This window comes from Pituophis catenifer, unplaced genomic scaffold, assembly GCF_029215685.1.
Source record: "Pituophis catenifer annectens isolate HBS135680 unplaced genomic scaffold, rPitCat1.0.hap2 SCAF_8, whole genome shotgun sequence".
Taxonomy (NCBI): domain Eukaryota; kingdom Metazoa; phylum Chordata; class Lepidosauria; order Squamata; family Colubridae; genus Pituophis; species Pituophis catenifer.
Window position 1 is genome coordinate 43,440,936 of NW_027256888.1, and position 15,516 is coordinate 43,456,451.

Genomic DNA, 15,516 nt, shown 5'->3' on the forward strand with positions numbered 1-15,516 from the left:
GATAAAAGATAGCCTGTACATTTAAATTTCTAAGCAATACATTCACCAGCAAAGAATTAAGGAATAGAATGCAAACAATTAACAGGAAACAAGCATACACTGGCATTAATTTTACCCAAAGCTCTCAGTTTAAGCCAAGCCATGGGAGTTTAATTTTGGATAAAGATGGCAGTGGCATTACATGGCCAAAATTGCTGAATTTCTACTATACACAAAACAAATATTTTGAGCAGGGCTGGATTAGTTTGTTTCACTGAGCAATTACTTTTTATTTATTGTTTTCCTAAAACCTCTGTCAATAAGACTCGGGAATCATCCAAAAATTCCACAAAGTGAGAATTCTCTATCATTCATTTTTTTGGTGATTTATCTTTAGTGCTGGGAATCAGTACTACACCTTTGTAAATGACTCCCATTTGGTTCACTTACTGCTGTTTAGAATGGAATAGCCTCATCCTGAGTAACTCAGGGGCATTTTTGATCATTCTCTCCTTCACACTCTGAATGTCTTAATGATCATCTTCAGCAATCCCATTGCCTTTAGTGTCAGAAAATGTGCTGGAAAAAAGAGTACAGCTGCTTTAAACCCAAATTACAGTTTTTCAGTATGCACGTGTATGCAGTGGTGACATATTGCCTTGCCCTTTGGTAAGCCTATTGTACCAACATGGGATACAGTTATGTGAGATGGTAACTGATACATTTGGAATCATAGTGTAATTCAAAACTCAGATTTCACATATTGCCATGTACCTGCCATTAGCAAAACTGTACTATTTATTTATTTGCTTGCTTGTTTTATTTTATTTTATTTTATTATGTAATTGCGGTTGTACAGCCTCCCATTTCACTTAGTGACTCTGGGTGGCATACAGAAAAATAAGAATGTATAATTGGATTGGATTGGATACTTAATTTGGCCAAGTGTAATTAGACACACAAGGAATTTGTCTTCAGAACAGAAGTACTCAGTGTACTTGCAAGGCAACAGAGAAAATAATAATAATAATAATAATAATAATAATAATAATAATAATAATAATAATAATAATAGCAGCAATAAAAAAGGGAAGCAAAGATTATATATATTGCAGTTGCAGTTTGTCAGCAGAAAAAAGGCCCAGAAAGATAGAATTGTGAAAATTAGGTATTCAGCAGAGTGATGGCATAAGGGGAAAAAACTGTCCCAGTGTCTAGATGTCTTGGCATGCAATACCCTATAGCACTGTCCCAAAGGAAGGAACTGAAACAGGCTGTGAGAAGCCAGCAAATATCTTCTCATCCCTTCTTCTGATCTGTACAATATATAGTTTCTTCCCTATAAATACCATTAAAAACAACCAATTTAAATTAAAAGAAAAACAAGAATTTCATCTAGATCTCATGTAGATACTTGGTCTTTGACAGGAATACTCTGATTCTCTCGCTGCAGTTTTTCCTTCTCATTTCATTGTGTATATACATTTTTTTCCAGGACAGTCCACTGGTCCTACAGTCAGATAGGAATGTTACCATGAATGCAAGAAATCATATGGGACACATAACAGGACAGCTGACTGTAGGTAAGTCTTATTATTTAATGAAAGTTTTGTGCTCTGAATTTAATACCATACTTTTAAATTTAATCCCTCAACATAGGCATTAAAGGAAACAATAGGTTGCAACTGTGTTATTAAAGATGATGTTGATCTATCACCTACATTTTCCAGTCAACTAAACCATATTGTAAGTTAGTTTTAAACAGAAATATAAATTGATTAAATAAATACATCAAGACAGTTCTTAAAGTAGTTAGCAATAATTGCAAGACAAATAAAAACAATTGGTAAAAGCAATCTTAAAATCTTAACACATTATCTGAAGCACGCCAATTGATAAAAAGCATCATTAAACCACACAAAAAGTCAAAGAAATGAAACTCTGAGAAGGAAAATGACGACTGCTCTCTATGTCATAAATATGACAAAGTTTGTGTGTTTAGCAGATTTAGTTCCAATTTAATAAAAGGGATAATGTATTATAACAAATTACTGATCGGATAAAATGAGATTTATTTCTATCTGTACTTTAATAGCATCTCCCTGCCTCCCTCTTTTCTTTGTCTATTCAAATATTTACAAAAAAATAAACTTGCATAGCACAAAATGTAGAGCAATTAGTTTCATATTTGTTGGTTTTTGTTTTTTAAAAAAATGAAAGAGATAAGAGTTATCCTTAGGATTATTTTACTTGATTCCAGACTAGACACGAAGCAACTGAATAAATTTCCATATATTATAGATAGTTTATATTTCATTGATGTAGGTTTATAGACTGTACATTTTCATTGAATTTCATGTTCATTGGATTGATATAAAAAATAATACTAACTGTATAGATTACATTACAATATCATCTTTCCATTTTTTTTCATCAAGTGTGGCTAATATAGAATTAAACAACTTTCAAGATAACTAACCTTAGCTTCAGAGTGGTTCAGGAACATTTGAGATATTTTAGTGGCTGAGAATGTAGTTTATCGATCTGAGGCTTCTTTGACTACAAATCACGGAAAGCCCAATACATTGCTTTGCACACGTTAAGAAATTATGCATTTCTTATGAATCGGTTTCATATTCCTGTTTCCACTTGGAATGTTCTTAACTTCCCCTTACAGTTTACATAGATTACACTTTTTACAACAATTCAGTAGACTAATATTTGCAAAGTGTTTTCCTCTACAAAAGAAACACAGCTGTCTTTTAAATTAAACCTTTCAAACTTGAAGAAAGGGGAAAGAGGACAAGGAGCCTATAATCCTTAGATAACAGCTTCCCAAATCAGCATATGCCATACAGCATGTTCAGTTCTATAACTATGTTCAGGGTCAGTTGCTGTGATTCCTAGCAATTTCTGTCATAAATCTTCCTTCATTGGTAGGCTTGTGTTGTTCTTTACAAATTAAAATTTGTGATTATCCTAGCTCAGCTGCCACTTTTTTAAAATGATAAAACCTTCCATAGAGATATTGTGATTTATTATATTTGATTTCCTGTCCTGAACAGATTGATATGTTAGTTGATTCAACTAAAACAGACCCGTCATTTTAAAAGGTGACTTTCTAATTGGGAAGTACTGTATATTTTTTGAAATATATTAATAGTTTTGAATTCAAGTGTTCACGAAATATCAGGGGGAGTAATTTTTTTCCAGACAGATCCTGTGTCCTCTGTGTGAAATAAGAAAGGTTTTCTTTAGAACAGTTATTTTGTTCAAATTTAAATCACAGTTACTTAAATATATAAAGAGATAATATAAAGAATTTCAGCTATGGACTTCCAGATGCTTTTTGAGATTGGTTGTTTACTTGCAGATACAGTATTTCATTACCCAGCTATGTAACATCTTCAGTGCTAGAAGTGAGTGGTGTTTGTTCTCTGTTTATGTACATGGGTATCCAGCAACAGTGACAGGAAACGCTAACAAATTGGCATTTGAAACAATTAAAGCAAAATGTAGTTAAAACCATGTTTCTCTTGTACCTTGTCTATCTGTTATCTATGAAATACAGCTTGAACCTACAACATTAACTGATTTTATAAAGAATTGTCCTGTTTACAGGACAAAGTAACTAGCTTGAATTCCTGTAGTAGAGAAGAGAATATATTTAGTTTAGGGTTGAACTGTGGGGTCCTTGGTGCTCTATGAACTTGGTTGTTTGCCTGCAGATTTCATTACTTTACTAGGTAACATCTTCAGTGCTAGAAGGGAGGGATGAAAATTTACTTAAGTTTAGGGTTAGACTCCCTTAAATTCAGAGAGGAAAACAAACATCACTGAGAGGTTTGCAGAGGCTAGATAGGCATGGAGGCCTCTTACATTTATAACCCCCCCTACTATTCAATTCCTAGAAAACTACATGGAAAAATCCTAATGGGATGGAAATCTACTCAGGGTTAGTGTTAGGACTGGGATTGCAATTAAGATTAGGATTACAATTAGGGTTAGCCTTCCTTGAATTATCAAGTAAAACAAACATGGCCAAGAGATTTGTAGAGGCTCATTATTCTTAGTAGGTTTGTTATATTTTCAATCCCCCTTATTTCCAACTGCTGGTAAACCACATGGAAAAATCCTGTTGGGATGGAAATTTGCTTAGAATTGGGGTTAAACTCCCATGAATTTTGGGAAGAAAAACATCACAGAGAGATTCAGAGAAGCTTGTTTTGCTTAGGAGGCCCCTTACTTTTATACTCCCACAAATTTTTGATTCCTGGTAAAGTACATGGAAAGATATTATTGGGATGTAAATATATTCAGGGTTAAAGTTAGTTTTAGCATTAGGCTTTCTTGAATTCTCAGAGAAAAACAAATATGGAGAAGAGGTTAATAGAAGCTCAATATGTTTCAGAGCCATTTTACATTTACAATGCTACTAATTTTCAATTCTTTGTAAAATACTTGGAAAAATCCCATTGAGTTGGAAATCTATTTGGCATTACTGTCAGGCTCCCATGAATATATAATGGAAAACAAATATCACTGAGCAATTCAGAGAGGCTTGTTATGTTTAGGAAGCCTCATACATTTACCAGGGGTGGGATTCAGCCTATTCGGTCCGGTTTGGGCTAACCGGTTGCTCTGACAATCAGCTGAGAGTGAACCGGTTTGCTCCAACCATCAGCTGGGCCCGGCCACCTGCCCCTGCGCTATACCTACCTTTATTTCGTTCATTTGAAGTCCAGCTGATTGGTGCAGCAGAGCGGATTGTTGCACCTCGGCTGTTTTTAGTGCTTTTAACACTGCTTGTAATGGTCTTTTCTAATGGACTGCGCGCACACTCAGTGAACCGGTTGTTACACTGGTTGAATCCTACCACTGACATTTACAATCCCCTAATTTTGAGTCCTGGTAAAATACATGGAATAATTGTATTGGGATAGAAACCTACCCATGGTTAGAGTTAGGTAACCTGGAATTTGCAGAATAAAACCAACATGGTTTATAGATTTATTGAGACTCATTTTTATTAGCAATCACCTTACATTTTATGTTTACAATCCCCCTAATTTACAATTCTTGTTAAAATACATGAAAAAATTCTAATCCTAAAAATACAAAACATTGGCCGCATCTACACAGAATGGTAAACTAGATTCTGTTGAATCTTTTTTATTTGATGGATAGATATGAATAGATAGATAGATAGATAGATAGATAGATAGATAGATAGATAGACAGATAAATAGATCATAGATAAGAGAGAGAGAGAGAGTTCTCATAGGAAAGAACCATCTAATACAAATTGTCCTGATGTTATCGCCATGCAGCTGTAAGTCCAATTTCTATCTGTATTATTCCTTTGAGCAAGGTAGGTAAAGAAACAGCATTGTACAGATAAGATATGTGTTGATTGTTATGCATTAGTAATAAAAATTCTGAGAAGTATTTAAGAAGCCTTCAATTTGTATAATAAAAACCTGACTTTAGTTTATAAGCATTATAAAAATCACAATACTGCAGAGATTAGTTGCAGCAATTGAACAGAATAGGCAGAGAGAGTGAATGGAAAATAACAATTCTCTTATGAGTGAGCCATTGATCTCTCTGTGGCTGAGTACATAAAAAGAAGAAGGAATAAGAATCATAATGTGGTTCCTGCCATTTTTTTATATTATTATTATTATTATTATTATTATTATTATTATTATTATTATTATACATAGGACCACTGAATTTAAAGATTTCCTATTGTGGTAGGCCTATTATCCCATAGCCTATTGTGGTAGGCGGTATTTCTCTTGTGGTAGGCTGTATTATCCCATAACAGGTAGTTAAAAATATCAAAAAGACCCCAAAGACACATTTCTGCAGGTAATTTTTTAACAGAAGTGTGAGGGAGGAAAATCTGCCCTTTTCTATACATTTTCTGTTTACCTGTACATATTGTACATTACATGTGACAAGGTGCAGCTAAAAATATATTATGCATGCTGAGCATGTGGGCAGTGGTTTAATTACATCCAATTTGTTCTTGTTCCATCATTTTTGCATGTTGTAAGAGACCATATTAATACTTACAATGTCAATAATGAGGACTAGAGACTTCCTGTCTATTTCACAATGCTCCAGACTGAGAACTGAAAAATTCCTAAGAATTCCATCGCAGGGTTTGAAATACCATAAGCCAGAAAGCACATTGAATTCTTAAATACTTTTAAATGTGAATCATGTACAAGGAATTACGTTATTATGAGGCATGTGTTAGAATGCTGACACACATGTATGATTTTCATCTGTACTTTTCATTTTTTTAAAAAAAAAGCTAATAAAGGCTGACATTAGAAAAATGAGGTTGGCAAATGAGAAATGAAGTGAAATATAACTAAACCTCAGAAAACAAATGTTACCACAATCTTTTTTTTTTCAAAAATGATCTAATACATTATTTCTTTTACTGTGTATTTTCTTCTAATATTTCACTGCTATAACAAATGCTCTGTGACTGTCGCGACATTCCCAAAGCTGCTGTTGGCTGCAAAGCACATTTATATTATTTGGAGCATCCGGCCTTATAACAAATCTCTCATAGGACATTAAATTTTTATCTTTGCTTTCTCCGTGCTCTTTCAGACATTCAGATATCTCATTTATTTTTTTCCCTCAAATTGTATCTTGCATGCAGATTGGATGGGAAGGTCACTAAGAAGGGCAAACAAATTTAGTGGTGTTTTATAACCTGTGTTATAGAAAAATAGGCTGACATTCTCACATTCCTTTGACATGAGCTTTAGCCATATCTGTATTGGCAAATTGTTCTGCATGATATTAAAATTAGAAAAAAAGAAATATAAAAATAAAGCCTCCATCAGTTTTTGGAGCCTTGTGGATATATCAAGAAAGTTTTCATGGCAATAATATAAAAGTAGTTTGCAACTTTTTGAATTCCTAGTCTAGCCTAAAGCCCTGGTTTACTTGATAATCTCCCATCGAAGAACTAAACCAGGTCTCATTATCATGAGTCCTTAAGAGAGGCCAGACAAATTCAGAATGCAAGGTCATTCTTTGAACTGTATTAAATTTTTCCTTTATTGTTAATGTAACAAGTGTGGCAAGACATCCGTTTCAGAATGATTTTATACTTATCCAACAGAATGCTGCTAAGGCATACAAACAGATCTTCTTTTCTTCCCTCTGCCTTCAAAGGCGGACTTAATCGTGTTTTCTTAATATCCTAAATATTATTTTGAGATTAAACAATCCCTCTACTAAAATGATAGTGTGCTTCTTCTACAATGCAGCTGTTTCTAAATTCCCCAAAGAGATAATCAAGGACTCTACAAGAATCGGGTCATTTCTCATAGTTTAGCAAAACCTGGATTGAACTTCTTGTGCCTTTAGATCTTCTTTCCCTTTAAATCAAGATCCAACATTGTGTTATCCTCCTCAGGAATTCCATGCTGACTCCTCTTTGGTGATCTTCAGTTATCTTAGAAGTTTGCCGGCACTACCTAATCCCTTTCTTTTCTTTCTCTCTTTATTCAACTTCCCATCTGCCACTTTGAGACTCTGTCTAATTTCAGAAGTTCCCAAACTTTCCAATTCACAGCACCCTAGTGGTTTGCAGACTGTGTGCCTGGTTTTCTGGGCACTGTACAAAACTCACTAACAGTTGCATTTATTAAGTAGTAGCGTCAATTTGGTGTAGTAGTTATGGCACTGGGCTAGAAACCAGGGAACTATGAGTTCTAGTCTTTGCCTTTGGCTCAAAGCCAGCTGGCAAATTTTGGGCCAGTCACTCTCTTTCAGCCCATGGAAGAAGGCCATGGAAAACCATTTCTGATATCATGCGAAGAAAGGTGTAGAAACCTGTCTAGGCAGTTACTGAAAGTGGCTTCTTCTTCTCCTCCTCCTCCTCCTCCTCCTCCTCCTCCTCCTCCTCCTCCTCCTCCTTCTTCTTCTTCTTCATTATCTATCTATCTATCTATCTATCTATCTATCTATCTATCTATCTATCTATCGGTTCGATTTATATGCCGCCCTTTTCTGGAGACTTAGGGTGGCTTAAAATGCGTTAAGCAATAGCCTTCATATTTTTGTATATACCTGCTTAGTAGGGCTTTCGCCCCCCTTCCAAAGTGGTGTAGTTTTTTATACAAAGTCAGATTATTGCCCCCACAAACTGGGTCCTCATTTTACCTACCTTCGAAAGGATGGAAGGCTGAGTCAACTTTGAGCCTGGTGAGATTTGAACTTGCAATAATTGCAGGCAGCTGGTGTTATCTTAACAGTGCTTTAGTCTGCTGCGCCACCAAGGCTCCTCTTCTTCTTCGTCTTCTTCGTCTTCTTCATCTTCTTCGTCTTCTTCTTCTTCTTCTTCTTCTTCTTCTTCTTCTTCTTCTTCTTCGTCTTCGTCTTCTCTTCTCTTCTCTTCTCTTCTCTCTCTCTCTCTCTCTCTCTCTCTCTCTCTCTTACACACACACACTCACACACACACACACACCTTGTAGCACTCTTATGAGCTTGCTGCATGACTCAGGGCACCATGTCATAGTTTGGAACTGTTTATTTGGTTCTCTTCCCAGTCTCAGTTTATCACCCACAAATCTGATGTGTGTGTCTGGGTGAGGTTACTGTATATGATAAGAAAGAAGATGGTATAGGCTTCCCCCCTCCCCCCTTTTATCTTGCCATCCTTAATGTCTGGCAAATTTGAGTGTTGCCACATAGAGACATACATCTGTCTGTCTGTCTGTCTGTCTGTCTGTCTGTCTGTCTATCTATCTATCATCTATCTATACACATACACACACACACACACACACACACACACACACACACACATTCTGGGACACCTGCAAGATTTGGTTAGTGCAATTTACAATAAAGTAGAATCAGTTCATCTTGGTGTGCTTCTTGTATGGACTACCTTGCAAGGCTGACATCAATCTTATAAGTCTGAAAGTACATCTCCCCCTCACATTTTTATGCCCCCAAATTAGGAAGAGTCTCTTCTGAGTCATTTGCCACACACACATTCCTGCTGAGGGCCAGTTTGCCTCTTATCTGATTGTTGCCCTTAGCTGTAGCTCTTCTTCCTGTCTCCCAAGATAATTTCCATATACTATTACACCCATTGAGTTTGCTTCAAATTTAACCAAGAACAGATTTAAAAGGAAGAGATTGCAGGAAGATAAGAAAGGAAAGGTCTGTTGTCAGGAACAGAAGTGTGGTCTAACACAACTGTAATTTCATATCTCTTATGCATTACTTATATTTACGCTGGAAATGTACGGAGTAGCAGCCAAATATTGTAAAGTTGATTGTGTCTTTTGCATTTTTTAACTTTTATTTATTTATTTTTATTTATTTTATTTATTTGTTGAATACGTATTAGATAATATATATAAGTATAAGCATGAACTGAATACATAAAATGAATACAATTAAAGGGAACATTAGGACAGGGATGGTAGGCACGCTGGTGCTCTTATGCACACCCCTTACAGACCTCTTAGGAATGGGGTGAAGTCAACAGTAGCCAGTCTAAGGTTAAATTTTGGGGGTTTTGGGATGAAACCACAGAGTCAGGTAGTGCATTCCAGGCATTGACCACTCTGTTGTTGAACTCATATTTTCTGCAATCGAGTTTGGAGCGGTTCCCTTTAAATTTGTATCTATTGTGTGCTTGTGTATTGTTGTGGTTGAAGCTGAAGTAATCATTGACAGATAGGACATTGTAGCAGATGATTTTATGAGCTACAGTATGCTTAGGTCATACCCAAGGCGGTGTAGTTCTAAATTTTCTAAGCCCAAAATTTCAAATCTGATGGCATAAGGTATTCTGTTGTGAACAAAGGAGTGGAGGACTCTTCTTGTGAAATATTTCTGGACATGTTTGATTGTATTAATGTCTGATATGCAGTGCGGGTTCCAGACAGATGAGCTGTTTTCGAGAATTGGTCTAGCAAATGTTTTGTATGCTCTGGTTAGTAGTGTAATATTACTGGAGAAGAAGCTATGCAAGATTAGGTTTACAACCCTTAATACCTTTTTGGCGATGTTGTTACAGTGGGCTTTGGCACTTAGATCATTAGATATGAGTACTCCAAGATCCTTTGCAGAGTGAAGGTCATCTAAAAGGTCGTGTCCACTCAGCTTGTATTTTGTGTTCTGGTTCTTTTTGCCAATGTGTAAGACAGAGCATTTGTTGGTTGAGATTTGGAGTTGCCAATTGTTTGACCATTCCGACACAAAGTCAACGTCTTTTTGAAGGGTAGCAGTATTGTTGGTGGTTTTAAATAGTTTTACACCATCGGCGAAGAGAACGCAGTTACTTATAATATGATCACAAAGGTCATTTATGTATAGTATGAAGAGTGTTGGTCCTAGAATGCTGCCTTGGGGGAAACCGCTATTAACTTTAATTTTATTCAGTTCAATAAAAATAATTGAGGAGGAGATCTTCAGAGGAGAAAATATGTTTGAGAAATTTCTTAGGTGAAGCAGAAAACTTGCACTTCTCCTAGTTCTTATAATAGGTGAGAATGTTCAGTTTGTAATTGTAACCAATCTACAACATGTCTGCCTTTTCATGTTTTAGTTAAAACCCACGGGAAGATATAACAGAAGTAGTCCTTCCATGCACTTATTTCAGATTAGGAATAGTGACCAGCCAGGAATAATGGGACACTAATATTTTTTTTTTAATCGGCTTGCAACAATAAAGGTTCAAGATAATTAATTCTGGGCTTGATTATCAATGGGATTATTTATACCAGTACCAACCTGTCCAAACATTACCAAATCTTAAAGATGTCTGTTAGCAATGCAAAAAAAAAAAAAAGGAACTGAATTAAGCCAATTTGCTAATTTTTGCTAATTTCCTGACATTCACTGGCTCCCATTTTTAATGGGTAATCAAAGCTGTTTCAGAAAGTGGAAGCTTCTCTTGCTGTAATTATTTGCCCAACCTGGCACTCAGCTGACATTACAGATGATGTAAACAACTTACCTCTGTAAATTCATTAGCGTGCTGATGATAGTGGAAAGCTACATAGTGATGAGATTTATTTATAATTGAAATACTGATTTCTGTCTGGATTTTTATGGGGTGGTTCAGACAAATCCAGCAATCTCTCCATAATTTCTTAGTGCTAACAATAACAAACTGAAGGGAGAAACTGACTCTAAAGGAGGTGTTACTGTGAAGTCTCGTGAAGCTTTTGTTTAAAAAAAAATCAATTCAATTCCGATTTGGAATATTTACTTTAAAAAACTAATTTCCTCTAATTTCTTCAAAGGTTTCATTCAACCTTAAGTTTAAAAATATTTGCAGAGTCAATATTTTCATTTTATTACTTCCAACGTTGATTCATTGATAGGCTAGAAACCAGTCGTCTCTGACTTCTACTGCTGCCTTAGGCATGAAAGCCAGTTGGGTGACTTGGGGCCAGTAACTCACCCTTAGCCCCATTCACTTCATAGGGTTGTTATTGTGGGGAAAATAGGAGGAAGAAGTATTATGTATGTTGAATTACTTATAATGTAATAAAGGTGGGCTTTTTAAAAAAATCAAATAAATAACACAAAAATATCTAATTCTATGCATAATGAGTAAATAAATCTGTGTAACGTAATTGAATTTTGCGAGAAACTAAAAATAGCACCCATATTTAACTCATGCAAAACAAAAGAATTGACTCACACAACCGCTAATTGATTATGTAGCTTGTTCAGTTTTAGTTCTAAATGTTTTGTGAATACAACCATTTTTGCTTTGTTTACAATTGTACATACCACAGGTTACAATCAGTGGTGGGTTCCTCCCAGTTAGGCCCGGTTCGGCTGAGCCGGTAGCGGTGACAATATGACATCACCGAACCAGTTCTCTTTGTTTGGGAACTGGGCCCTCCCGCCCCCCCTGTTATTCTTACCTTTTATTTGGCCCCGCCCCCAATCTATTCACTGCCTCCCGAGTCCCAGCTGATCGGCTAGAAGGAAAAAAACTGTTTAAACTCTTGCTGCGGAGCTTCAAAGGGCCGCCCTACAGCTGATCAGTGTTAAAAGGCAGTGTGGTGGTAGACCAGTGCCTCCAAAAACAAATGGGTAGACCGGTGCCTCCAAAAACAAATGGGTAGACCGGTACCTCCAAAAACAAATTAGTAGACCGATGCCTCTAAAAACAAATGGGTAGACCAGAATGCTCCAAGAACAAATGGGTAGACTGGTACACCTCTGCAAGCAGTTAAAAGCTTGGTAGACCAGTACCTCTGCTAAATCCTAAAGAATTGTCATATGACCATCAAACCACGCCCCCAAAATAAGCCACACCCACAGAACCAGTAGTAAAAAATTTTAGAACCCACCCTTGGTTACAATGATCTATTATTACAGCTTACTTGGTGAACTAGAATCAAGCAAATTATTCTTAATGCCATGTGTAACCCACTGAAATTGGATCCACTTGCTCCATGTTTTGCTTTTTTTTTCATTTTTATCTTAATTCTTCTCAATTTTCTATATCCTTAGCTATCAAGGTGGTATCATAGGCATTATCTGTCTGTAATTTTAATTCCAGTTGTTGTTTCTTCCAATCTTATAGTAGAGTAATTGTGTAAAGTTAAATAAATGTGGGATAACATGCACCCATATCTTTCTTCTTATTCTGAAATACTCCAATTCTTAGAATAGCTATTTATTCCTTGAAAGATTTTTTTTTCAGAAAAATAATCAGAGGTTCTGGTAACACCATTAACCTTACTGTGTTCCACATTCTGGGATGTGGAACATTCAGGCCTTGCTGCAGTCAAAGGAAGAAAGAGAAATCTACTTTTTCATTCCCTTAGGTGGTCCGCTGTTCATCTTTTCTTAGCTAACTGAACGTACGTCTTTCTTAAAACATTCCTTTTGTCATTTTTCTCTATATTCTTCATAGTAAGTACTTCAGCAAAACTTTTATTGGGTGAGGAATGACTGCACTTCAGTGGTGGGTTCCTCCCGGTTTGGTCCGGTTCGGCCGAGCCGGTAGCGGTGACGATATGATGTCACCGAACCGGTTCTCCCCCCCCCGTCCTCCCCCCCCACCTCCCCATGTTATTCTTACCTTTTATTTGGCCCCACCCCCAATCTATTGCTGCCTCCTGAGTCCCAGCTGATGACTAGAGGGTAAAAAACTGTTTAAACTCTTGCCGCGGGGCTTCAAAGGGCCACCCTACAGCTGATCAGTGTTAAAAGCAAACAAATGAGTTGGGTCATAAGTGTGAGGACTGGTCGTAAGTGCGAGGACCTTCCAGAAATGACTCTGACCAGCTAGCCACGCCTACCTAGTCACATGACCTCCAAGCCACACCCACAAAATAAGCCATGCCCACAGAACCGGTAGTAAAAAAATTTAGAACCCACCCCTGCTGCACTTGTTTGTGATTTTCTTGCATCTTCTTTTTTCTTTATTTGCAAACACAAATCTTTTCCAGTCTCTAGGACACTCAGCCTAATTCATATTTGCTGACACAGAGCTGTTAGCACTTCAACTGCGTTTTCTCATGCAGTTTTAAACAGGTCAACGGATATGTCATCTGCTCTGGTGCTTTTCTATTTCCTAGCTGGTCCATTGCCTACTGTGACGTTGGTTCCAGAATACATTTTACCTCCGCAGGTGCATCTGACATTATATAACCCATTTCAGTAAAGCCTTTTCATCTTCCTTTAATCTCTGTTGTCTCTATTATATCTCTTCTGTTATTCCTCTTGAGTATTGCTACTTGTAACATTTTCTGTGATTTCTTAAATCTTCTTTAAACAGCTTTCCTTTCTTTCCCTTTTCCCCTTTCCTGTGTTCCTTTTGATTTTACTCTGTTAATGACATTCTCGATTGATATTGTTTTCCTTATCCTTTTTGACTCGAGATGGAGAATAATATTAGTAAATCGTAATAAGTATTCTAAACTTCACCTTCATAAATGGCATATTTGCATACTGTTTGATGGTCTGCAATACAGCTAATTTATATGGAAGTATGCTTTGTAGAAGTTACTTTAAAATGTCTTTGTGTTGGATGCTGAGCTAGATGGCAGCATCTAGTGAAGTTTGGCCATGTCAAAAGAAAAGCTAAGAATGGTTAGATTAGCATTTGAATGGGAAACATCAGGAAATCTTAGACTGGAAAGATTTTTGAAAAATCTTGGAACAGGACAATAGTGTGCCACTTTCATACAGTTGCCCAGAAAAAATTCTACCATACATCAGTTTGCCCACAAAGTCACCAGGAGTTGAACTCTACTTGAACAGATTTTTTGATGATGATGATGATGAGGAGGAGGAGGAGGAGGAGGAGGAGGAGGAGGCACAGAATGAGAAAATCTCATATAAGGTCACTCAGAAACCTTCTTGAATTGAAGTCCTTCCTGCTACTTATAAAGAAATAGGAGGCTAACTATTTGAAGCATTGTGTATAGTCTGCAAATAGACAAGCAACTCTGATTAAGCAAAAAGCTTAATCAGACACCAGGAATGTTGCTTAAGGTAGATGACATCTCCCCATGTACTGTATATAATACTTGGAAGAGTAGTATTTATCAATAAGAGACAAATTCTCTGGGACATTTCGCATAATAGGGAAATAAGACAGATCCATGCATGCACATGCACACACATATAAACATACAGCGAGAGAGAGAGACTTACACTTGATCGGATCTTGTCTTCATTAGCCTCTTTTTCATCCCATAGCTGCGGTATGAAGACAAAGTTAAATAGAAACCTCTCAAAGACAACAAAACCTTTCAGAAAATTGGAAGACAGATTTTGACATGGTATTAATTCCTGCACATTTATCTATCTCTGTTTTCCCCACAAATATTAAACCCAGTGATGTGGTATTGTTATCAGCTTCAAGGATTTTCATCATTGTGAATGAATACCTGAACATCTGAAAACATGTAAAATGGTTTAAACAAAAGCATTCCGTACTCTTTTAGGTAAAACTAACCATGTCCAGGCCAACTAGGGCAAAATTAGATGATACGTGGATATGTACAATATATGCAGATGTGTCATTTGTTGCTGTAATGCAAATATAAGGAGCAGCAGATTAATAAAAATATTAAAATGCTTAACCAATTCTCTGCATTTCAGATGTTGCTTTGTTGATCACAGTTAGCTGCTTTCTCCAATTATTTTTGTTGCTGTAGAGGTAGATATATAAGGTTCATTGTCCCCACTTTTGTGGCATCTCCTTAATCTTTTGGGTGGGAAAGTCTTATGGAAACTTTCTCAATGGAGAAAGAGTGAGATACATGGGTGGATAAGGTATATTTGAAGCATTCTTGTTCTCTACTTTTCCAGTTTTTACCTGTAACTTCCCTCTTCTTTGAAACCTGGTCATTTTGCAGTGTTTATAAACATTAAACCTCTTGTATTTCCCTTGATATGTATGGAAAGCATTCTAGTTTCAATTTTATTATAAGCATGGATCTCAATATATTCTGGGATTATACTTAGTAAAATGTTGTGATTTCATTTCAAATTTAATTTCTA

General features: G+C 36.3%; 1 protein-coding gene across 3 annotated transcripts in view; it reads left to right on the top strand.

Moving 5' to 3' along the window:
• The window catches only part of SGCZ (sarcoglycan zeta), a 222,232-nt gene that overhangs the window by 145,739 nt on the left and 60,977 nt on the right, over positions 1-15,516 (top strand). For all 3 annotated transcript variants that reach the window (XM_070948576.1, XM_070948578.1, XM_070948577.1), the window contains one exon: positions 1,475-1,562. In XM_070948576.1, coding sequence (XP_070804677.1) covers positions 1,475-1,562 — 88 coding nt within the window. The remainder of the gene's footprint in view (positions 1-1,474; positions 1,563-15,516) is intronic.